The 26,217-nt window shown below is 39.2% G+C and overlaps 1 protein-coding gene across 1 annotated transcript in view; it reads left to right on the top strand.

Moving 5' to 3' along the window:
• Positions 1-16,905, top strand: part of stxbp3 (syntaxin binding protein 3) — a 52,355-nt gene extending 35,450 nt beyond the window's left edge. Inside the window, exons 12-19 of the mRNA XM_063063912.1 lie at positions 597-662; positions 1,623-1,703; positions 1,870-2,008; positions 3,886-3,989; positions 9,264-9,362; positions 14,584-14,669; positions 15,516-15,664; positions 15,888-16,905. Of these exons, the coding sequence (XP_062919982.1) occupies positions 597-662; positions 1,623-1,703; positions 1,870-2,008; positions 3,886-3,989; positions 9,264-9,362; positions 14,584-14,669; positions 15,516-15,664; positions 15,888-15,949 (786 nt within the window). The 3' untranslated portion in view covers positions 15,950-16,905. The remainder of the gene's footprint in view (positions 1-596; positions 663-1,622; positions 1,704-1,869; positions 2,009-3,885; positions 3,990-9,263; positions 9,363-14,583; positions 14,670-15,515; positions 15,665-15,887) is intronic.
• The last annotated feature ends 9,312 nt before the right edge of the window (positions 16,906-26,217 follow it).

Below are 26,217 nucleotides of genomic sequence, written 5' to 3'. Positions count from 1 at the left end.
TGAGCATTTGATCCTGAGAGATGAGGAGGAATCCCTTTAGACTTAAATCATTATACTTCTCTGCCAGAGAGCACTATGAGCCTTCAGTTTATGAATATTGAAACTGAAAATGATAGATTTATGGGCGATAAGGGAATAGGGCAGGAAGAGGTGTAGAATTTCATATTCAAGGTTGTATTGAATGGTGTGGCGAGGCTGGTACAGTATACTCCTGTTCCCATTTCTTTTGTTCTTCTGAATAAAGTAAATAGACCTTGATCTTGGAGTGAAACATTATAATAACTAGGAAAATGATGAAGAACAGAAATAAATGAGTGTTATTTAACAGTAGTCCACTTATGCAATTGGTTTTGTGATGAGGATAATGGAGGTGATCCTGGAGCACTCCAGCAAAATGGGGTGAAGTAAGATGGGCCAAATCACTGTCCTCAGTAACAACTGTTTTGTGAAATAAAGGTAATTTAATTCCAACTGTTGGTTTGCATTCTTGTTACAAAGTTTGGCCAGCCGCAGGATATGATTGGCTCTACCTGGACAACATACAAATTTGAACTAAAACTCGGTAGCAATTTTTCTAACTACGCTTCATTTTACAGGCCACCGTAGGTTCTTTATCTCAAATGATGAAGAAGTTGCCTGCTTTCCGAAGACAAAAGGCTAAGGTATAAGGCAGTATTGCACTGAGTTTTGTGTATTCTACCCTGTGCTGCAGCCATTTCTGGTTAGCCTATTTACATAGCACATTTCTTCCTCTGTAGCTATTCTTAGTCTTAGTTCATTGCAATGTGCTGCCAATTCTATAATTCCATTTGCAAAATAGACAATAAATGAATGTTTTTTTTAAATTCCAGTGTGATTAAGTTGCATCTCCCAGGAAAAAGATCCTGTACTTTATTTAATATAGTAATGCATCACAATTTGATAGCAGAGTTTTGATAGAGAACAAGTATTGTTGTGGAATATCAAGGAAAGGTGAATGACCCTGAGAGTGTTCAAGAATCAAATGTGATGGATGACGGCTGGATGTTGAACGAGCAGAGCAGGTTTAAGTCGTTAACTGCATAAATTTACGGAAGAAATAAAGCAGGGAGAATGGCTAATTATATATTATGTTGGTGCTATTAATGCTGGTTATTTAACAACTATGTTATAGACAAATAAGAATATTATATTTTGAAGTACTATTTTATAATCTTGCTACTTTTTAAAATAAGAAAGATCAAATATCACACCTGTATGGTGGAAGACACAACTTAAATGATACTAAAATCATTGTTCTGAAATGATAAATTGTGGATGATAGATTGAAGGCTACATTGGTGTAACGATAATTTAAATCACACAAAGTAGTCATATATAATTTCTAACACTACTGGTATTAAAATGTACTGCTTAAGTGTTCTGTTGTGATATTAATGAAACACAAGAAAAAAAGTCTTGATGCCTGGGATATTTATAATTAAAGAGTTAGGGGTCAATTGCACAATATGACCATAAGCAACTGAACATGAAATTATAGAGAGATTTGGAAGCGCTTTTGTGTAAATCTTTTGAATAAGATGTCTTCTTTAACCTGTGGCACATTTTCCCTCCCTCCACTCGCCCTCTTCTTTTCTCTGTAGCAAACAGTCCACCTGACTCTAGCTGAAGATTGTATGAAGCATTTCCACGGGATGGTGGAAAAACTATGCAAGGCCGAACAGGTATACAGCATTCTTTGGGCTCTGAAATGCTGAATATTTAACTACAACATATTTTGATATGTTGGACCGTAAAAATGTTTGTTTTTGATCATCTTGAGTAGAGTTTTCCAAAGATTTGCAGAGTATTGATTTCTTTTATTGTTAAACCACTGTTTCTTTTCTTAAGGACTTGGCTGTTGGAACAGATGCACAAAGCCAGAAAATTAAGGACCCCATGAGAATCATTCTGCCTTTTTTGCTGGACAAGACTATTGGAGATTATGAAAAATTGAGGATCATCTTGCTCTATATCTTCCATGTAAATGGTACAGTAAATGTAACAAGCAGTACAGATCCAGTAATTGTTTGGCTTCCTACATGTGAATCCAAATCTCGCGAAAGATAAACAACTTTACACGTTAGCATATATCTTTAATTAAGATTGTGGCACTACCACTAATTTGTGATGTTTTACTGTGTCTTTATTTTCCTTATCAAGATGTTAGACCCAATTAAATGAAGTTGGTTTGTTACAAGAAAATATAATGGTCGCCTCATTATAGGAAGAAAGTAAAAGCTATAGAGAGGGCGCAGAGGAAAATTACCAGGATGCCTTGATTAGATTCAGTGTTATGAATACAGGTTGGAGTGAAGGAGGATGAGAGATAACTTAATAGAGGTGAACATTGATCGAGGGATAGCCAGTGATGTTTTACCAGGGTGGAAATGGCTTATACCAGGGCACAGTATTTTAAGGTGATTGGAGAAAAGTAAAGGGGTGACGTAAGAGGTAAGTTCTTTACACAGAGAGTGGTGGGTGCATGGAGCACATTGCCAGGGTTGGTGGTAGAGGTAGATACACTAGGGGCATTTTAAAAAACTCTTAGATAGGTACATGAGTGATAGGAAAGTGGAGAGCTTTGTAGAAGGGAAGCATTAGGTTGATACTAGTAGGTTAAGAGGTCAATGTAACATCATGTGCTGAAGGGCCTGTATTTTGCTGCAGTGCTGTATATTACACAGTATATAATAATGTGATTGTTGAAATATTGTCTTAATATACTGCTCTGACAGCTGACACTAATAAGTTTTTATGTAAGTTTAATGAAAGCTAAGAAATTGTGGAAAATAAATTGTTTTGTAAAAAAATTAGCCTTTTAGTGTTGTAAGAATATTTTTCATACTATATCTTAATGCTCACCTTAAAATTAAGATGCATTAAGTAAACATGCTGGAGTTTTGACACATTATTTTATGTTGAGAATTAATGTATGAAATTTCTACTATGCTTTAAGTAGAATTGTGAATTTATGCTTTAGAATGCAAAAAAGTCCTTTGTTTCTATTCACTGCTGAATACAAATTGATGTAAGATACAGACGAAGAAAATGTTGTCAGTGACATCTGTAGGTGTGTAAACTGCCCTACTGTAGAGGTACAACTACCAATCCTATAATCAGATGAAAAGCAAATGAAGGATTTTTAAAAATTCTTTTAAAGAAACATTATATTGCCTAGTAATTATTTGGCAATGTTTGTAAGCAGGTCTTAACCTCATTTAAAGAGCATATACTCAAGAAAATTTGCAAATATTCTCTCTTTTGAAATATCTAATAATAGAACAAATGGCTTCAATAAGGAAAACTTGTAGAATTGCTTAACTTGGGCCTTGGGTTTTTATGTTCTGTTCTTAGGACATAAGTCTTGGATCAAAAGTATTTTAATTTTATTTTTACATCTCCCCATACCAGAAATGCCAAATAAACTATTTATTTTCAATAACTAGGAGTCCTGTTCCTTCATCCTTGCAATAAAACAGTAATATTTTAGTCTGATAACTGCACTTCTGTACTAATGTGTACAGTTTGTTTAAAAAAACTGTGAAGAACATTTGATCAAGTTTTTGCCCTTTCCTTCTCCATTTCCTCAACTTCTAACCTCTCTAATTTTGTAGTACGGTGAACTAATCTGCTAATTCAATGAGCAAGGCATATTTGGGAACTGTTTTAGCAGACATTTGGTATATTCAAGCATTTGGAACAATAGTATTTTGGGAAAAATGTATAGATGAGTTCATAGCTTACAAATTTGAAAAATAAAGCTGATGCAATGGTATGATAATTATTGAATGTGCTAAAATTTAAATTAACACAACTAGCAATGCCTCAGAAGAGGAAAGTAAATGTTTTTACTTTCTGTTATAGGAACGACGGAAGAGAATCTTGGCAAGCTCATCCAGCATGGAAGAGTTGAAAACAACCGTGACATCATTGAAAACTGGAAATTTCTTGATGTACCCATTCTCTCTGTAAGTTTAAATTGCTTAATCTTTGTGCCTCTGGTTTAAGTCAGACTTCATACTGGTACACTAAATTAAATTTTAAAAAATATTTTAATCTTTTCTCATCATTGGGGAGAAATGCTATTAATGGAATTGATATTAAGTGTTTCCTATCTGATTTCTTTTCCCCAGCTGGGCCGATGCCTTCCTTAAGTGAAACATTAAGCACAAATATTTCGTAAAAGAGCAATTGAAATTATACAACACACAAAATGTTGGAGGAACTTAGCAAGTCAGGCAGCAGCTACGGAAGGGAGTAAACAGTTGATGTTTCGGACTGAGGTCCTCCCTTCAAATTTGCTACAGCTTCCACCCTACCCTCAATTTACTACGTGTTCAGCTGGTAATGGTAATGCTCCCCAACTCTTTTTTTCCTGCTATATTGACAACTGCATCAGTGCTGCTTACCTCACCCTAGCTGAGCTCATTCATTTAACTAACTTTGCTTCCAACTTCCACCCTATCTTCGCCATCTTCGGACACTAAGGCAGAGTTGTTTGTCCATTGTACGGGCCTATCAGTGGCATCAACAGAGCTCTGTGAACTAAATAAAAGTACAGAAGGGATAAGCGGAGCGGCCATCGTCGGGGCAGCCATAGGCGGCAGTAGGCCAGTGGCAAGAGTAGAAGCGACAGGCTTTGGCTCAAAAGAGGCTTCAACTTGGAAGAGATGTCGGCTCTGTGTAAAGCATCTGTTAAGGTTTCCTTTTTTTTTTCCTTTCTTACTGTTTAAATGGCTGTGGTGTGTTCTTCGTGCTGGATGTTGGAGAACTGGAAGACCCAGGGTGTCCCAAGGAACTACATTTGCCCCGTGAAGTGCATCCGGCTGCAGTTCCTCGAAGACCGTGTAAGGGATCTGGAGCAGCAACTGGATGACCTTCGGCTTGTACGGGAGAGTGAGGAGATAATTGATCAAAGCTACAGGGAAGTAGTCAGCCCAAGGTTGCAGGAGGCGAGTAGCTGGGTGACTGTCAGGAGAAATGGAAATAGGCAGTTAGAGCAGAGCACCCAGTGGCCATTCCCCTCAAAAACAAGTATACCGCTTTGGATACTTTTGTGGGGGATGTCCTGCCTGGAAAATACCACGGCGACTGGGTTACATGCACTGAGCATGGGCCCGTGGTGCAGAAGGGAAAGAGAGAAGATGGGAGTGGTAGTGATGGGGGACTCAGTAGTGAGGGGAACAGACAGGAGATTCTGTGGACATGAACGGGACACCCGGATGGTATGTTGCCTCCCAGGTGCCAGAGCCAGGGATGTCTCAGATCGCGTCCACAACATTTTGGAGAGGGACTGGGAGCAGCCAGATGTCCTGGTACGTATTGGTACCAATGACATAGGAAGGAAAAGCAATGAGGTTCTGAAAAGAGAATTTAGAGAGCTAGGTAGAAAGCTGAGAAGCAGGACCTCCTGGGTAGTAATTTCTGGATTGTTGCCTGTGCCATGCACCAGTGAGGGTAGAAACAGGACGATTTTGCAGATAAATGCATGGCTGAGAAGCTGGTGCAGTGGGCAGGGCTTCGGGTTCTTGGATCATTGGGACCTCTTCTGGGGAAGGTCTGACCTGTTCAAAAGTGATGGGTTGCACCTGAACCCAAGGGGGACTAATATTCTTGCGGGCAGGTTTGTTAGAGCTGTTGGGGAGGGTTTAAATGAATTTTGCAGGGGGGTGGGAACTGGAGTGAAGGGACTCAGGATAGGACGGATAATAAAAAAGTAAAGATAGTGTGCAGTCAGACTGTCAGGAAGGGCAGGCAGGTGATGGGACTTAGTTGCAGCCAACAGGCTAAGTATCAAAACTTTAGGGATGCAGAATCAGAAAGGATAGCAAATACAGTACTCAAGGTGTTGTATCTAAATGCACGGAGTGTAAGAAATAAGGTGGATGATCTTGTTGCAGTATTACATATTGTCAAGAATGATGTTGTGGCCACCACTGAATCGTAGCTGAAGGATGGTTGTAGTCAGGAGCTGAATGTCCAAGGTTACACGTTATATCAGAGGAATAGGAAGGTAAGCAAAGGGGATGGTGTGGCTCTACTGGTAAAGAATGGCATCAAATCAGTAGAGAGATGTGACATAGGATCGGAAGATGTTGAATCCTTGTGGGTTGAGTTAAGAAACTGCAAGGGTAAAAGGACATTGATGGCAGTTATATACAGGCCTCCGAACAGTGGCTGGGAGGTGGACCACAGATTGCAAAAGAAAATAGAAAAGGCGAGTCAAAAGGGCAATGTTATGGTAGTCATGGGAGATTTTAGCATGCAGGTCAATTGGGAAAATCAGGTTGGTAATGGATCTTAAGAGTGATTTTGTTGAATGCCTAAGAACTGGCTTTTTAGAGCAGTTTGTCATTGAGCCTGCTAGGGGATCAGCTATACTGGATTGGGTCTTACGTAAAGAATAGGTGGTGATTAGGGAGCTTAAGGTAAAAGAACCCTTAGGAGGCAATGATCACAATATGATTGAGTTCAACTTGAAATTTGATAGGGAGGAAGTAAAGTCTGATGTAGCAATATTTCAGTGGAGTAAGGGAAATTACAGTGGTATGAGAGAGAAGTTGGCCAAAGTAAATTGGAAGGAGCTGCTGGCAGGGATGTCAGCAGAGCACCAATGGCGCGTGTTTCTGGGAAAAATGAGGAAGGTGCAGGACATGTGTATTCCAAAAATGAAGAAATACTCAAATGGTAAAATAGCAAATAATATCAAAGTGGATAGTAAAAGTCTTTTCAAGTATGTTAAAAATAAAAGAGAAATGAGAGTGGACATTGAACCGCTAGAAAATGAGGCCGGAGAAATAATAATAGGGGACAAGGAGGTGGCTGATGAACTAAATGAGTATTTTGCATCATTCTTCACTGTGGAAGACACTAACAGTATGCCTAGTGTGTGAAGGAAGAAAAGTGGGTGCAGTTTCAATTACAAGAGAGAAGGTGCTCAGAAGACCTAAAGGTACATAAGTCACCCGGAGCAGATGAACTGCACCCTCGGGTTCTGAAAGAGGTAGCGTTAGAGATTGTGGTGGCATTAGAAATGATCTTTCAAAGATCATTGGACTCCAGCATGGTGCCAGAGGACTGGAAAAGTGCAAATGTCACCCACTCTTTAAGAAAGGAGGAAAGCAGCAGAAAGGAAATTATAGACAAGTTAGCCTGACCTCAGTGGTTGGGAAGATGTTAGATTCAAATGCTAAGGATGAGGTGATGGAGAACTTGGTGACACAGGACAAGATATGACAAAGTCAGCAAGGTATCCTTAAGGGAAAATCTTGCCTGACGAACCTGTTGGAATTCTTTGAGGAGATTACAAGTAGGATAGATAAAGGGGATGCAGTATAGATGTTGTATATTTGAACTTTCAGAAGGCCTTTGACAAGGTGCCACACATGAGGCTGATTACCAAGTTAAGGGCCCATGGTATTACAGGAAAGTTACTGGCATGGTTAGAGCATTGGCTGATTGGTAGGAGGCAGTGAGTGGGACTAAAAGGTTCCTTTTCTGGTTGGCTGCCAGTAAATTGTGGTGTTCCGCAGGGGTCGGTGTTGGGACCACTTCTTTTTATGCTGTATGTAAGTGATTTAGATGATTGAATAGATGGCTTTATTGCCGAGTTTGCAGATGATACGAAGATTGGTGCTGGGGGAGGTAGTGCTGAGAAAACAGGTAGGATGCAGAAGGACTTAGACAGATTAGGAGAATGGGAAAGAAAGTGGCAAATGAAATACAGTGTGTGGACTATTTGCTAAAATGGGAGAAAATCCAAAAATCTGAGATGCAAAGGGACCTGGGAGTCCTTGTGCAAAACACCCTAAAGGTTAACTTGCAGGTTGAGTTGGTGGGAAGGAAGACAAATGCAATATTAGCATTCATTTCAAGAGGCTGAGAAGACAAGAGCAAGGATGTGATGCTAAGGCTAGAAGGCACTGGTGAGGCCTCACCTTGAGTATTGTGAACAGTTTTGGGCCCCTCATCATAGAAAAGATGTGCTGACTTTGGAGAGGGTCCAGAGGAGGTTCACAAAGATGATTCCAGGAATGAAAGGGTATTCCAGGAATACAAGGAATGTTTGATGGCTCTATGTCTGCTCTCACTGGAATTCAGAAGGATGATGGGGAATCTCATTGAAACCTTTTGAATGTTGAAAGGCCTAGACAGAGTAGATGTGGAAAGGATGTAAGAGAGTCATGGTGGGAGAGTCTAGGACAAGAGGGCACAGCCCTTAGGATAGAGGCGTGCCCTTTCAAAACAGATGCAGAGAAATTTCTTTAGCCAAAGGGTGGTGAATTTGTGGAATTTGTTGCCACCTGCAGTCAGGTCATTGTGTGTATTTAAGGCAGAGTTTGATAGGTTCTTGTTTGGATGTGGCATCAAAGGTTACAGGGAGAAGGCCGAGAACTGGGGTTGAGGAGGATAGAAAAAAAAAGTATCTGCCATGACTGAATGGTGGAGCAGACTTGATGGGCCAGATGGCCTAATTCTGCTCCTATGTCTTATGGTCTTGCTTCTCTCCCCTTTCTTGATGTCCCTGTCTCCATCTCTGATATCTTTTATAAACTCACTGAATCTTACAGTTAGCTTCACTATACCTCTTCCCACCCTATCATTGGTAAGAAATGCTATCCCTCTCCCTCAGTTCCTCAGTCTCTGCTACATCTGTTCTCAGGACGTTCCATTCTAGAACATCTGAGATGCCCTCGTTTTTTAAAAAAATGAATAAGGTTTCCCTTCCACCACCATTGATGCTGCCCTACCTGCATCTCCATTTCCCACACATCTGCCCTCACCTCATCCTTCCACCATCCTAACAGAGATGGGGTACACTTGTCCTTTCCTACCACCCCAAATGGTCTCTGTATCCAGCACATCATTCTCTGTAACTTGGTCATCTCCAACAGGATCCTACAACTATGCACACCTTCCCCAACCCCCCCCCCCACCCCGCTTTCTGTAGGGATTGCTGTCTTCGTGACTCCATCTATCAGCTGCCAGCTTGTACTACTTCTCCTCTCTCTACCTCCCCCCTTGCTTTCTGGTCCTGATGAAGAGTCTTGGCCTGAAACACTGACTGTTTATTTCCCTCCATAGGTGCTGACTGAACTGCTGAGGCCCTTCAGCATTTTGTGTGCGTTGCTCTGGATTTCCAGCATCTGCAGAATCTCTTGTGTTTATGATTTGAAATTGTAACTATAATACTGTGAGGGTCTATTTTACCTGCTGAACAGCTGACGATTTTGTACTTTTAGTCTAACGCCCAGCAATGTAAACCTGTGCGTAAGGATCGCAGTACCGAGGAGAATTACCAGCTTTCCAGGTGGACTCCCTTCATTAAAGATATCATGGAGGTATGTTAGCTCAAGTATAAAGTATATTCTTGCTTAATCTGTTGATATATTGATTTGAATTGAACTTGCATGAATGCACATTCTTGTTCCATTTAAAGACAGTATTCAAAATTAACTTGTCAATTTTTTACACAGAACCGACAGAATTTAGATTGAAAAGTATCATTGTCTTGTTTGCACCTGAAATTACTGAAGCAGCTGATGTCACTTTCTATTTGTTTGCTCTATTTTAAAGCCCTGTAATTAGAACAAATTAAAAATAATTAGCAATTAATAGAATAATTTTGAAAGCATTATAAATATGTTTTCTTTGAGGATTTTTTGAGGAGGTAACTGGTAGAGTAGATAGGGGAGAACCAGTGCATGTAGTATATTTGAATTTTCAAAAGGCTTTTGACAAGGTCCCACACAGGAGTTTAGTGTGCAAACTTAAAGCACGCGGTATTGGGGGTATGGTATTGACGTGGATAGACAATTGGTTGGCAGACAGGAAGCAAAGAATGGGAATAAACGGGACCTTTTCAGAAAGGCAGGCAGTGACTAGTGGGGTACCGCAAGGCTCAGTGCTGGGACCCCAGTTGTTTACAATATATATTAATGACTTGGATGAGGGAATTAAATGCAGCATCTCCAAGTTTGCGGATGACACGAAGCTGGGCGGCAGTGTTAGCAGTGAGGAGGATGCTAAGAGGATGCAGGGTGACTTGGATAGGTTGGGTGAGTGGGCAAACTCATGGCAGATGCAATTTAATGTGGATAAATGTGAAGTTATCCACTTTGGTGGCAAAAATAGGAAAACAGATTATTATCTGAATGGTGGCCGATTAGGGGAGGTGCAACGAGACCTGGGTGTCCTTATACACCAGTCATTGAAAGTGGGCATGCAGGTACAGCAGGCGGTGAAAAAGGCGAATGGTATGCTGGCATTTATAGCGAGAGGATTCGAGTACAGGAGCAGGGAGGTACTACTGCAGTTGTACAAGGCCTTGGCGAGACCACACCTGGAGTATTGTGTGCAGTTTTGGTCCCCTAATCTGAGGAAAGACATCCTTGCCATAGAGGGAGTACAAAGAAGGTTCACCAGATTGATTCCTGGGATGGCAGGACTTTCATATGATGAAAGACTGGATCGACTAATAATAATAATAATAATAATAATAAATTATTGTCACCAAACAATTGGTACTAGAACGTACAATCATCACAGCGATATTTGATTCTGCACTTCACACTCCCTGGATTACAAATATTAAATATTAAAGATATTAAAAATAGTTAAAATTAGTAAATATTAAAATTTTAAATTATAAATCATAAATAGAAAATAGAAAAATGGGAAGTAAGGTAGTGCAAAAAAAACCAGGAGACAGGTCCAGATATTTGGAGGGTACAGCTCAGATCTGGGTCAGGATCCGTTCAGCAGTCTTATCACAGTTGGAAAGAAGCTGTTCCCAAATCTGGCCATACGAATCTTCAAGCTCCTGAACCTTCTCCCAGAGGGAAGAGGGACGAAAAGCCTGTTGGCTGGTTGGGTCGTGTCCTTGATTATCCTGGCAGCACTGCTCTGACTAGGCTTATACTCTCTGGAATTTAGAAGATTGAGGGGGGATCTGATTGAAACATATAAAGTTCTAAAGGGATTGGACAGGCTAGATGCAGGAAGATTGTTCCCGATGTTGGGGAAGTCCAGAACGAGGGGTCACAGTTTGAGGATAAAGGGGAAGCCTTTTAGGACAGAGATGAGGAAAAACTTCTTCACACAGAGAGTGGTGAATCTGTGGAATTCTCTGCCACAGGAAACAGTTGAGGCCAGTTCATTGGCTATATTTAAGAGGAAGTTAGATATGGCCCTTGTGGCTAAAGGGATCGGGGGGTATGGAGGGAAGGCTGGTGCAGGGTTCTGAGTTGGATGATCAGCCATGAGCATAGTGAATGGTGGTGCAGGTTCGAAGGGCCGAATGACCTACTCCTGCACCTATTTTCTATGTTTCTTTACCTGTCTTTTTGTTTCTCAGTTGTTTAAATTGTGTCAGCAGCTAAAACTGTCCGAGATTCTTGATGCCCTTAAATGGAGCAAGAGACATTGCACCTTGTTCCGTTTTTACTGCTGATTGCCATAATTAACCCTGATGACAATGAAACAAAGGCAGAAATGGTTTAAATGAAGATGGAGACTACAGAGAGGGATCCTATTTGTATTTTCTTTATCTTATTTCGAAACCACAGTGAAAGTGGCTGCAAGAGGTGTAGTTAATAATTGTTGGGCAGGTTGCGGCTGCTGTAGGGAAGAAGTGCGTGGATTCAGTTATTTTTGGGAGTTCAGATGGTCAAAACCTAAGCATGGGTTGCAAATAATATGGATTTGAATTTTTGTGTTCGACTGAAATTGAATACAATGAGATTTTGATTACCACATCAAAGAGACAATGATCAATAGCAGTTGTACATCGCAAGAGCATGCTCTCTTGGAGACCTGATTGAATTGAGCTGGCTCTTTCTGGCATTCAGTTCCTTGCAGGTAAATAAGTCCCAGGTTTGTGAGCATCTATCACCTGAGTTGATGAAATTTTCCAGCAATGTACAGGGGAGCTCCGTTCATTTCAAGTTTAAGTTTAATTGGCATTCAACCCACGATTGCCATCAACTGAAACAGCCAAGGTGCCAAACACACCACCAACATTCGCACAGAGCACAAGGCACACACAGCACAGATAAGTTAACTATAAACATACAGTCACACACACATATATATATATATATATATATATATACAGCCCAAGTTTCTGAGTGACATGTCCTGTAAATTAATGATGCATTTGTTTAGACCAGGACTATAAGGTAAGTTCAGTCTTTTTAAACTTACTTTATTTTTGTGTTTAATTGTGGTTAATTTATTAGTATTTAATAAACTTTTTAAAAATAATCTTTCTGATGTTGAAGGAAACCATATTAGAGACATTTGAAATGTTGTTAAGTTTAGTGGATTTTAACAAGGCATACTTCTATCAATGGCTGTCAAGGTGTATATACAGCTTCAGCTGCCTGTCAGCTGAGGTGTAATTGCAGTTATGTCCTGGCTCCCGTACTGTGGAATTGGGAGCCCCATTGTGACCGGACTCATGTAGTCATACAAGATTAGAATGGGTTTGGGGAGAGCACAGGAGATTGGTATTCCAAATCAGGCATGACTTGATCCAATGAATGGTTCACTATTCTTAGCAAATCAGAGGAACTATCAAATGTTGAATGTGTGTTCATTCTAAGTACCAAGAAACACTGAGGGGTGAATGAGGATCTCTAGAAAACATCTGGATTGGTAGAAATGAATTTAAGGATTAAGTTCCAACAATAGCACTGAATGAGTGAGTCATGAACAATAGAAATAACTATTACCTGGTTAAAAAGCAACTGCTAACTTGTTTGGTAATCACTGCAAAAGCTCATGACACACGACTCTCCAAAACATTCAAAGGTCAAATTCTGGAGGTATATTATTTAACTAGAAAGATGACCAGTTGTATTGCTGAAGGCCAATTCAGCTATTGTGGATTTGGTGAAGAACTTGAAGCTGATAGATAAATTGAGAATTAATAGCTGCTTTTCATGATGTAAGTTGCAAGATCATTAATTAGAGGATTAGAGAAATCACTTCTGTTAAGGATAGTGTAAATGCAAGCAATTTCTGAAAGAGGGAATGCACTAGGTGTAATTGCATGAGAAAGGGTAAAGTTTTGTATCTTGTTTAAATACCAGACCCTTAAAATACCATCCCAGAACTAGGTTCTCATAATGCAGGCAGTCATAGCCAGGGACCTGTGATCGAGTTACCTGTTGTTCTTACAGCCCATTGGAGGGAATAATTGGCAAGTCATACTTTTGTAGTTAGTCACCTAATATTGTTGCTTTGATTAAACTGGTTATTGAATATACCATATACAGATTTTGTGAGAAGAGGATTTTAGATGGGGTAAATTTATATAGAAGGACATAATTTCACAAGTATTGACTAAAGGGTTGTAATTCTCTTCCCTCGTGTTCTTTGGTTTTAGTATTTTTTTTAGAAAATTAGCAGTGTTGTGGCAGCTCTTTGCTGAAATGTGGAGTTCAGAGGGGCACCTTGGCCAGCACAATGAAAGAAATTTTTTATGGTAATGTTAGAGTGAGGTGTGGATTTGACTTGCACTCCTAAAGACTGTGAGTACTAACCCAGACACTTTGGCGTTGGGAGGAAAGGATGAAGTTAGAAGGTGTGATGTTTTGTATGTAGCATCAAAGGGAAGCATTGTCTATGCATTGTCTATAACTTTGTAAGTAGCGATTGCCTTTGTGTTTAGCATATAAATATCGAGCCTACATTGGGCTAGCAGACCTTTCCACCAAAAGCATCTCCGTCCATATGATGCCTGCTGTACCTTGTTGTGTGGAATAAAGAAGCTGCTTTGTATCTACCAGTGACTGTCTCTCCGGTGATTACATCCACCCCACAACAGTAACAAGCTCAAAGATGATCACAATCTTTAGAACATTTAACAGGATATTAAAAAAAAATAGGGAATGTATAAATGGCAACGGGAGACTTAATAAATAAGTAATGGTCAGTATCATTCATGGCCAAAGAACCATCAATGCATATTATCCATAAGATCATAATGAGAAATGAATCCTATGTTGAATGCTGAGGGAAACGTTATGTCCCTGGGCTTAAAATGGACATACTTGTTTTACAACAGGTTATCTTTGAAATTCCCAATAGACCTATGCATCCTTCCTGCCAATTTACCTCCAAACAACTGACATTAAAAGTAAGATGAAGAGATGAGCCTAAATCACTGCACTAGTCCATTGTCAAAGTGGCTCAAATATAATACTTGTTTCAAATATAATCTTAATTTCTACTGTATCAAACTTTTCCAGTTACTTTTAATGCATATTTTCAATTCAGATTTAAATTTAGCACATTGGGCAGCAACATTGTTATTCCTTTAGCATTTTGTCTGTTTTTTATGAGACCGAGTTGCTAGCTTGACGTTCAACCCAGCACAGATGGGAAGCATGTAAGGAGCCAGCTGGATTTGAACCCGGGACCAATTGCCTCGAAATCCAGTGCTGATGCCACTACACCACCAGCTGGACAAGTGCATGTTTTAGCGCCTGTTTAATACACAAGGTCTTTAAACATTGTTGTGTACATAGCAGTATTTGTTTATTATATTTTGTACAGGATTCCATTGCCAACAAGCTTGATTCCCATGACTGGCCTCACTGCTCGGGCTGCAGTGCTGCGTGGAATGGCTCAGGGGCTGTAAGGTACACTTTTTCTTCAACTGTGCTCTCAATCTTTTTGTGACATAAATCAAATTAACACAAATGTAAGTAACACATACAATAACCGATTATGTCTTTATCCAATTTACCAATATAATTAGGCTGCTATATTTTAGTGTTCAAAAATGTCTTAACTCTACTCAGTGCCTGCCTATATTATGCAACTAATATTGTTTCAAGTGAGCCTATAGGAATATATTCTGTTCTAGACTATTAAAATAGAAATACACGTTTTGCAGTATTTTGTTTTTTTTTTGTGTATTGTGAAAGAATTGGAAATATGCCATAGAATGTCTGAACAGGTGTTCTTAGTTGTATGGTGAAATCTTGTAATACAGCACTATAAAATTTACAAGAAACGATGACTCAAGAATAACATAAAACTTGCAACATCTCAAACTATTGATGTTTTCTGATCATCTTGAACAGAAAGCCTTTAATGGGCTGGATGTAATAAAGAAGTAATCTTATTTTCTTACCAAATCTATCTCATGATGGTGATGACTTTGCAGTTAACTGTGCCGCCTAAATTTAGTAAAATTAGAAATCTGTTATTTACATTGCCCTTTGCAGCACCTATTTTTGAATTTCAATTTCTTGTCAGAGTTTATTTAAGAAAAAGAAATAGATTAGGTCATTTGTAAGTGGAAATATCTGGATGTAATTACCTCGAGGTCTTTGGGTTTTTTTGTGAACAGTACTTGTAACTATTTTTCATTAGGTTGTTAAAGTTCAGGACACTTTTTTTTCTCTTTCTGTATGAATTACATAAATTCTGCAAATTGTCTAGACTCAGACACTAGATATTAACTTATCTTTTCTGTTTAGTGCTCGACAGGGGAACAAAAGCAATCTCCATGATGACCGCAAAGGTGGTTTAAAACTAATTGTATTTGTAATAGGAGGTATAACGTATTCAGAAATACGCTGTGCTTATGAAGTTTCTAAGGCCAATAAGTTTTGTGATGTCATTATTGGTAAGTACTTATTCATCACAATTCAATTCAGTTCATTCAAATGTTGATCAAATGATTATGTAATTTATGTTTGATTCATAATGATCTAATTTATCATATTGGATACATATGAAAGAGTAACCTTACCTTGAGTAAAGTATGGTACTATTTTAAAATCAGTGGACTTAGATATAACAGATGCAGTTAAATGTTACTGAAATTATCTTTCTTGTTCATACTCTAGGGTCAACTCATATTCTTACACCCACAAGATTACTTGATGATCTCAAGAAACTGAACAAGTAAAAGTGCCACATATGAGTTAAAGTTGGCCACTTGTATCAACTGCACTTAACGTGAATAACAAGAGCTTAACATCCACGTAATGAAACTTTGTCTAAAGTATTTTGATAAACAAAGTACACAGCATGTATTGACCAGTTCAAGGACTCTAATTTAGTTACACTATTAATACTGTAATGAATCTTCTGGGAGAGTCAATATTGGTAAAGTATTTCTGCTTTGACTTATTGCCTGTAAATCAATGAGGATACCATACTCTGACCCGTAATTGGTGATCACTAGTAACGCGTTTGTATTTTTAAAATGTTGACTATATAGGATTTTTTCAGAGTAATGTTGCTTATAGGCTTTGTACATTTTGTAGCTATGTTTTGAATATATTGCCCATAATATACTGTATATGTCTAACATAGGATTGTAACATTTTCAACTTACTGTTATTAAATAAAATCTTATATTCTATCTAATATTGCATTGTAAATGTTTTTGCAAAAGCATTTAAGCCTTATCAAAACTAGGAATGTACTTTAGATTAATATAATTCTTTTCAAAAATGTTTAACAAATTTGCCACTTAAAGTGCAGTTGCATTCTGAAATACTTCACTGTAATCAATAAAGGTGTGCCATTATGTTCGTGTATGGTGCAATGCAAATCTTACCCATCAGGTGCTAATCCGGGAAGATGTCAACCAATGTGTGCAGTTTTCCTTCTCTGAGCTGTACTAATGTCACTTGTGTGTAGACCCAAAATAAGAGGGCGGAAAAGATACTGGCTGTGTATTGAGACGATTTGCAGAGGCATATTTCAACTGCCATTTTTTGTTTAGCTATGAAATGTATGTAACTGGAATATTTTCAGCATTTTGTTGTACAGAATGCCAACTACCAAGCACTGTATGTCTTCTGACAAGCTAATAAATTAAATGCTGCAAAGAGGCAACTGTGTTTTGTAATGGTACAAATACCTTCTGAAAAACTGAACCCAAAAAATTGAATAGAACACAAGCAAATCTTTAAATATTTATTGAGGTGTATCAAGAGGGCATATTTTGGTGAACTAGAAATATTTGAATTGAACAACAAAAAGTATTGATGGGTTTAGTATTGTGCTAGGATGTAGTGTTACATAAGATTGTGACTTAATCCCTGTATACTGAGTTCTGTATTCTAGCAATGTTGGAAGATGCTGAGAAGTGGATGAATCGTTTTTACAGACAGAAAGCTTAAAGTGAAGTTATCAAAGGCACTGTTCCTGATTTAATTTGAGAAGTGATATGAGTTAAAAGCATAGGTGGTACTTGTCAATCTTTTACAAACATTTGTATTTCTCAGAAAGTGTTGTCTAGTTTGGGAGATTTTTATTAAAGTCAATCTTACAGTCCAAGTTATTATATGGTAAATAAATGGTAAGAAAGGGGCCATTTTGTTCAACCCTGCATTTGGACAAGGTTTTAAATATTCTCCAGCCACAGAAATATTTAAAGACAACTCGTTGTTCTTATTGTCACGTTGTAGGAGCATTTGAAGTTCCATCTTTGCCAATTCTCAGTAACATGCAAATATATTTATCCTTTTTTCAAAAGCGAGACCCATGACCACAGGTGTGCATAGATATCACACTACAGACTGCTTACAGAACAAAGTTCAAGATAAACTGTAGGAGGTGCAGAACATGTTTCTACACCTCCTCCATCACCACAATCCTTGCAGGGATTCATGAGCACCTACTCCATCATTGCTAATTGTATCTGGTGCACTTGATGTGGCCGGCTGTAATCGGTGAAACAAAGTGCAGACTGTTATGCTGCATCACGAGCGCTGTACTCTATCTGCAGTGGCCATGCTGAACATTTGAAAGCTGGATCAATTCACCTCCACGTTATCGCACCAGACTGTATGTTCTCTACATCCTCCATTACAAGGATGAAGCTCAAAGCAAAGTAGAGGAACAGCAAGTTATAGTCTGCCTGTGTGGTCTGCAACTCAATGGCATGAATATTGAAATGTCCGATCTTAACTAACTATGTTGTGCTCCTTTCTGTCTCCAAGTCCTTTTACATACCCCTTCTTCAAACCACCCCCACTCCACCCAACCCTTGGTTCCGTCTCCCTCACCGGCTCCACCAATCACCCACACACTCTGCCATTTCTCTCCCTGTCACCTCTTCTCCACTATTCACATTTGACTACCATCCCTCTCTTATTTGGTTTCATTCACCACCTTCCTTTCTTATTACATTCTATAATCTGCAGCCCTTTCGTTGTCTCCACCAATCACATCTCAGCCTCTGCCACTATCTTCATCTCCCCCCTCCCCCACCAGGTTTCATCTGTACAAAGTTCAAATTGAATTTATTATCAAAGTATGTATGTATATTGCCATATGGAACCCTGACATTTATTTTCCTGTGGGCACTCACAGTGCCAGGTGATGGTGTAGTGGCATTGGCACCAACCGAGGTGAAAGGTCCCGAGTTCAAATCCGGCTGGTTCCTTGAGCACTTTCCATCTGTGCTGAGTTGAGCGTGGAGCTAGCAACTTGGTCTCATTAAAAAAAAGTGTCAAGTGCTACAGAAATGGTGGCCACTAGGTGTGAAAAGGAACAACAAGACATTCACATTAGGAAAAAGAAATACAAAGAAAAAGTACACACAAAGACTGAACAAGCAACCGATATACAAAAGAAGACAAACTGCAAATACTAAATAAAAATCCGTAATAATAATATAGTAACCCATCATAATAACATAGTAAATAAATAGATCTGAGAACATGCATTTGGGCTTGCATGCCTGTGGACTGCAGTGTGGAAATGTGAATTATTTGCAAAAGCCCAGGAACTGTGTGCATTGGGCCTAGTTCGTCAACATTATACAAGCCACGTTTGGTAAATCCAACACAGTCCTGTTTATCTCAATGATATAGTAAATCTTCAGTTAAAAAGGCAAGTGTTTCACTAGTTTTACATACTTTAAAATGTGTACATTAATAAAAATTGCCGTAAAACTTTGACTTTGGTGCTGGACTGGCAGATTTTCTGGACTGTTATTCAATCCTTATTAATACTGCAACAAACTTGTAAGTCACTTGTTTTTTTAAGATCTTACACAGTATTATAATAATTTTTACAGTGAAACCAAAGGTTTCAAGGGAGTGCAAGATATGGGACTCTAGTGAATTTGAAGAGAGTCTGGGAACTGGGACCTTGGTGAGTTTAAAAGGAGTACAGAAAATAGGGTCCTAGTGAGTTTGAACAGAACATGCCAAATGCCACCTGCTAGACATGCCAAACCATGAGGATTTCAAATAATCAGTGGATTATTGGTGATTATAAATTAAGTATATTTTATGAATCAAATTTGTTATTTTAATTTAAAAATGTATATTTTCTCAAATCATCAGAGACGTTCTGGTTAGCCCTGAACCCAGCAAATCTCAGCAGAAACATCAGTCATATAATAAATCCAAACCACATTGAGAATTAAAATTACATCAAGAAGGGTTGAATATTTAGGCAGGGTTCATGTCCCAATTTTTCTCTCATGATTGATCGTGACTATGAGAGAATATGAATTTTAAATGTCATTTTTTGCATATAAATTAGTGGTGGTTATTTTAATATGAAAGGAAATACTGTCTTAGATATGCCTTCATTCAGTGGTTAATTAATTAATTTAATACTGCATTGGCAAAACTTACTTGCAGAGTATTTCATACTTTTGACTTTGGCCTTGAATATGGTAGAAACAAAGGTTTAGAGAGAGTCAAGAGGTGAGATAATCATCGCAAGAAGCCCAACTCCTGACCTACTAGTGTAGCCATATTTTTATATAGCAGGTCAGAAGAGGCCCAGTTGAGTCACTGGTCAGTGGTGACCCTCTCAGGATTTTGATAATGGCAACTTTGGCAAAGATACTGAACTTCAAGTGTCAGTGATTAGATTTTCTCTTGCTGGAGATGGTCATTGGCTGGCAGTTGTATAGCAGGAACATTTTCAGCATATCTAAGTGTTGTCTTGGGCTTTCTGCATGCAGCCATGGGCTGCTTCATTTGCTGAGTCGATGTGAATAAGATAAAACTTCTGAGTGATCATCAGTAAGTATTCCCATTTCTGATCTAGTGGTGGAAGGAATGTCACTGTTGAAGCAGCTAAAAATGGCTGGACCTCGAACATTGACCCGAGGAACTCTTCAATGATGTCATGAGGCTGAGAAGATGGAATCCTGAAGAAGACAACCCTGTTCCTCTGTGCATGTTATGACTCCAGCCAGTGGAATATTTTCCTCTCAATAACTATTGACTTCAATTTTACCAGGGTTCCTTGATGCCACACTTGGTCAAATGTTATCTTCATGTCAAGGACAGTGACTCCCATCTCTCTTCTGGAATTTAGCTTTTAGGTCCATGTTTGTATTATGAGATATGGAGGTGGATGATCCTGTGTTGGTGAACCAGCTGGTGAGTGGGTACTCTTCAAAGGCACCATTATTGGCACCTTCCACCAATTTGCTGGTGATATAGGCTGATTGCATAGTGATTAACCAGATTAGATTTAGTCCTACTTTTTAATGAAAGGGTATTATTGGGCCATTGTTCACATTGACAACTGTATTGAAATGATTCTGGGAGCAGCTTGGATGGCTCTGTAATTAATTTTTACACTATACAAGCTGCATGATAAATCACCTCATGTACTTCTAATATAATCATTTACACCGTCCTTTTCTTTTCACTCTTTAAAAATAAAGGTATGTGACCCACAATGTGCAATGACACTGTAAAATGGATCTCTTCTTGAACACTTATGTTGTTCAAGTGTCCAAAGCATGTTGTTGGCTTGGAGATGCAATATCAGAGATGAGAGGTGATAATTGGAATCTTCTTCTGGCCTAGTTGTCTTTGAATTCATTGCGCAAGTGGGATGGGTCATTGTACATTCTATTAGCAATAGAGTTATTAGTCCCATGAATAACTGCATTCATTTTATGATGGACACATAAAAGATTAGAGAAACCTGATAAGTATTAAAAGATGTTAAAGTACAAAAAAATTATTGTCTTGATTTGACTGGAAAAGTACTTGAATAGAGTTACAGGTAGCATTATGTTTATTCATTGCAAACTAATGTTGGAAGTCAAGCCAACTGGGTTACAAAAGTTTCTGAAGACTGGGATGGGAATATCAGTAACTTAATAAGTTTGAATTTTGATACCATTCTTGTATAAAATAATAAATATAATTTGGTTCAAGCTAATTTTGAAATCTGAAGGATTCTTGCATTTTCTTGTGTCTTTAAAGTGATGGTGCCATTATCCTCAACATTATTTTTAATTAAACCCATTCTAAAGTTTACATGCTTAACAAACGAAAGACCTAACAGATATCCCTGAATTGGATAATGTTAGCAGAATTGCTGCACCATCTACTGCTCAGACTCTATAATCGCAGTGCATTTTTTTCTTCAAACTATGTGAATGGGACAACACACAATCTGCTGGAAGAACTCAGCAGATCGAGCTATATCAGTGGGAGGAACAAAATTGCTCAGTGATTCAGGGAAGCTTCTTCGCCTCTGCCATCAGATTTCTGAACGGACACTGAACCCCACTTAATTTAACTGTTTAATGTGTGTACTGTAATTCATGTTCTTTTTATTATATATCGCAATGTACTGCTGCCACATAATAATAAATTTCACCTGATTCTGATTCTAATTACCTAGGGCTGGGTTTCAACTTGAAACATCAACAGTTTCTTTCAGCACACTGATGCTGCTCAACCTGCTGAGTTCTTCAAGCAGATTGTGTGTTGCTCCAGATTCAAGCATTTGCAATCTCATGTCTCCATTGTGTGAATGGAAATTTAAATCTCTCTCTTCTGTAATATTCTGACAAAAGTTTAGCATCAGTTTATGACAACTTCTGATAAATGTATTATCATCGAACAACACAGTCCAATAGGTTGCACTTTAGCCCAATCCCCGGCTCAAAAATATCCTATTTAACCCAATCCCCACTGCGCTGGCTATGGGATACTGTAGAAAAACACCTAATAAAGTGGCTACTGAGTGTAACTGCACAAGAGTCAACAATTGCCTACTTCCTCCATTGGGTATTAATATGCAGCAACAGCAAAATATCCTTAAAATGCTGGATAAGGCACACAGATCAGGTATTCATGGTCAGGTGTAATGTGAGAAAGTTTGGAAGTTAAATATGCCACAATATTTACATTTTAGAAGAGTAGAGAATAGGATAAAGACAGGAGCCGGAAAAGTTCCACTGATATTAAATGAGAGCACGTGATATTTATTGGTGGTAATGTGGTGGTGTCTATCACTCGTCGTCGTCGTGGCTATCCCTCGAGGTTGAGGATGATGGTCTTCGTTCTGAAGAAGTGGCTCACAAAGTGAAGACGCCTGTGTGTGTATTTGTTTAACGTGTACTTGATGTTGCACTCCAAGAAGCACACGATACTTCACAAATCAACCAACTGATTCCAATGGCATGGAAACCACAACGACTGGAGCTGATGGATTTGTTGCAGCCTTCATCCGCCTTCACAGCCGTTGAGTTCGAAATAACTTCATTCGCGTGTTCCGCCGTTGAGGTCTTGGTTGGATGGTTCTTTGTCAGGGACCTCACTCTCGACCTTACCGCCATGGGTGACCCTACCAGGAGCATAGCTCCAGACGGCATTGCTCTCTGGATCACAGGACCACACAAGCTTCTCCACCGCGACAAGGTGACAATCCACGGAGAAGGATCTGTTACTAAAGAAGCTGATAATGCTAATTTGTATGGTTAGATTTAGAGTTACCTTCTTCACTGTTCACAGATGGGTAGAAAAGAAAGAATAGGACTAAATTTTTTGAGTTGGGAGGCTGAATTAGTAGGGTGCTGTCAGGACCAGTGCAGTGACCTAACCAGTTACAATTTATATCACTGATTTAGATGAGAGGATTAAAGTTAGGTAGTTTTATGGAGAAATGAATGAATGACCAAGCACACAGTAAATGAAATATAATATGAAAAGATGCAAGGTCATCTACTTTTGTAGAAAAACATAGGAAGGTGATGTATGTATATTTTTGAAAAATGAGAGATTGAAAGGTATTTGTTTCAGAGGGCCCCAAGTTTTCTTGTAAAGGGATCACTTAAAGTTAATAAGCATGCATGAGAAACAATTATGAAGGGAAATAGTATACTGGCCTATATTACAAGAAGATTTGAATAGAAGACGCTGTATAAATCCCTGGTGAGATTGCATCTGTAATAGATTGTGCAGTTCCGTCTCCCAGAATAAGAAACGATATAAATTATAGCATGCACCAAACATTTCCTGCAATAGTTACGAGTTGTCCTACAAGGAGAAATCAAGCAGATTGAATTTAGAAGAATGAAAGGTGATCTCTTTTAATTGTATACGATTGTTTTGGGCTTGAAAGGGCAATGCAAGTTTGCTATGTGTCTTGACTATGGTGTTTATTTTCAAAATAAAGGGGTAACCATTCAGGAAGGTGATTTGAAGATATTTCTAAACATAGAAATGTGGATAATCTTTGGAATTTCGTGTTGAGTACTTGTATAGTTAAGACACCGCATAAAATTTAGTTCATTTATTGCAGCTTAGAATCAAAAGGAATCATGCAGAGCGGAAGCAGGCCCTTCAGTTAATAAAGACTACACCAACCATCAATACCTAGTTACGCCAATCCTACATTAACCCCATTTTATTTCTCTCCATATTCTATCACTCATGTATACACTGAAGGCAATTTAAAGTGGCCAATGAACCTACTAACCCACAAGTCTTTGGGATGTGGGAGGAAACTGGAACACCCAGAGGACAACCACCCCACAGGGAGAAAGTGCAAACTTTCTGTAGGTCAGAACTGAACATAGGTCTCTTGAACTTGGTGGTAATTCCAAAGAGGGTTCCTATAGCTATTTACTATTTTAAATAAGGAGCAGGAGGAGGAGAAGATGGCGGCGCGACGCAGCGCGCACGGCCACTTCGGTGGTGATGTCTGTTATTTGTCAAGTCGGGGACCGTGCATAATTCTGATTTGATGGAGACAGATGTGAGAGTATGGAGGAACATCTGGAGAAACTTCTGAAATGCCCGCTTCACTGCTGCTGTTACTGTGTGGTCCGGAATCTCCGGACAAGAAGACCCCGAATCCTCAGCTTTGCTTGTTTCGACAGCCGGGCAAGGTCGAAGATGCTCGGGAGGCTGTATCGGAGGGGCTGGTCAGAGGCTCGAAGTTTTCGGACGGACTGTGGTCGGGTGCTTCCAATACATTGGCAGTTGTCGGTGCGTGGAGGTTTATGGCAGGGAGTTTCTCCCTTTGCCACCTGCTATCAGGGACTCAGGAGTCAATCGACTGAGGACTTTGAGACTTTTTTTTACCGTGCCCATGGTCTGTTCTTTATCAAATTATGGTATTGCTTTGCACTGCTGTAACTATATGTTACAATTATGTGGTTCTGTCAGTTTTAGTCTTTGGTTTGTGCTGTTTTTCTGTGATATTACTCTGGAGGAACATTGTATCATTTCTTAATGCATGCATTTCTAAATGACAATAAACAAGGACTGAGTGTTCTCATAATCTAAAAATATATTAAACATTATCTAAGGCAGTGATGTTCTGGCACCCACAGGTAAGTAGAGTCAGAGGCAGTGATGATGTAAATAAGGAAAATCTCAATGACAACTTGAGTGCATTCTTAAGGTAACCACATGTTAAGAGACCGTTGTTGGCAGAGATAAAATAAGGAGTAAAGTTGAGGGTAATGTAATGGAGCTGGACTGTAATGCATAATTGAGATAATTTACATAGTCAGAAAGGATGACATTGTCAATCATCTGAAGGATACTGAAAAGGGCAAGGCAGGATAACACAACAAGTACTTCACAGAAGAGTGCTGAACTGGGCATCCTTTGTGCAAAGGAGAGGGCAGAAATCCAATTAAAGGGATTTGAACAGAAATGATGAGAAAGGTGGGAATTGAGCTGTGTTAATCACATATAACATGACTTTTGATAGAAAAATACTTTCATTGTGCCATGGAGGCCAAACGTGAGCTTTCCCTTATTAAGAATGGTTAATAGTACTAACTTGCACAGTCACATTTAGATTGACTTCCTCATTATTGGCAATGATGGCTAATAATCATTTTTTGACAGTTTTGTCCAAAGCTATGTCAGGTTGGTCCTAACCATTTAAACTGCCTACTCCCAATGACTTGCACCTGGACCATAGCCCACAATATCCCTACTATCCATGTATCTATCCAAACTTTTCTTAAACATTCAAGTCAAGCTTGCATGGATCATTTGTGCTGGCAACTCGCTCTACACTCTCATGACCCTCTGAGTGAAGAAGTTTCTCTTCATGTTCCTCCTAAACCTCTCACCTTTCATCTTTAAGTCATGTGGAAGTAACTTAGAGGGAAGCATGTTCCTCAGGTTCTCTAACAGGATATTCCAATCCTTCATGCTGAATCCTCCATTATCTGTGGAATTCTCTACCACAGGAAACAGTTGAGGCCAGTTCATTGGCTATATTTAAGAGGGAGTTAGATATGGCCCTTGTGGCTACGGGGATCGGGGGTATGGAGGGAAGGCTGGGGCGGGGTTCTGAGTTGGATGATCAGCCATGATCATAATAAATAGCGGTGCAGGCTCGAAGGGCCGAATGGCCTACTCCTGCACCTATTTTCTATGTTTCTATTATATAACTTGACTAGGCAGGTAACTTTTGCATATAAAGCCTCTCAAATCAAGATTGACCTGGTGTAATTTATGACACAAAAATTAATCTAGATACTAATAATAACCTTACCAATATTGTTTATTCCAAATGAGTCTTAAATCTACAAAGACAAATCTATAGAACAAACCAGCTATTAATATATTAACATTAAAGGGGAGGGGAGAAGATGGTGGCGCAATGCAGCGCCCGCGGCCGCTCCGAAATGATATCGGTATTGGTAAGTAGATACTGTGCACAATCCTGATTTGATGGAGACAGACGTGAGAAGCATAGAGGAACATCTGGAGAAACTTCTGAAATGCTCGCTTCACTGCTGCTGCTAGGGTGCGATCCAGAATCTCTGGAGGGGAAGGCTCCAAATCCTCAGCTTTGCCTATTGCCTGTTGCCGGTGCTGGGGTCAAAGCACTTGGCAGAGATGGTGCTCAGTGTCGGAGGGCTGGTTGGAGGCTCGAAGTTTTCGGACGGACTCAAGAGTCGGCTGTGGTCGGGTG

The sequence above is a fragment of the Mobula hypostoma genome, chromosome 12, assembly GCF_963921235.1.
Source record: "Mobula hypostoma chromosome 12, sMobHyp1.1, whole genome shotgun sequence".
In the NCBI taxonomy this organism is placed as follows: domain Eukaryota; kingdom Metazoa; phylum Chordata; class Chondrichthyes; order Myliobatiformes; family Myliobatidae; genus Mobula; species Mobula hypostoma.
Note: the sequence above shows the minus strand (reverse complement) of the source record. Positions and strands in the feature narration are given on the sequence as shown.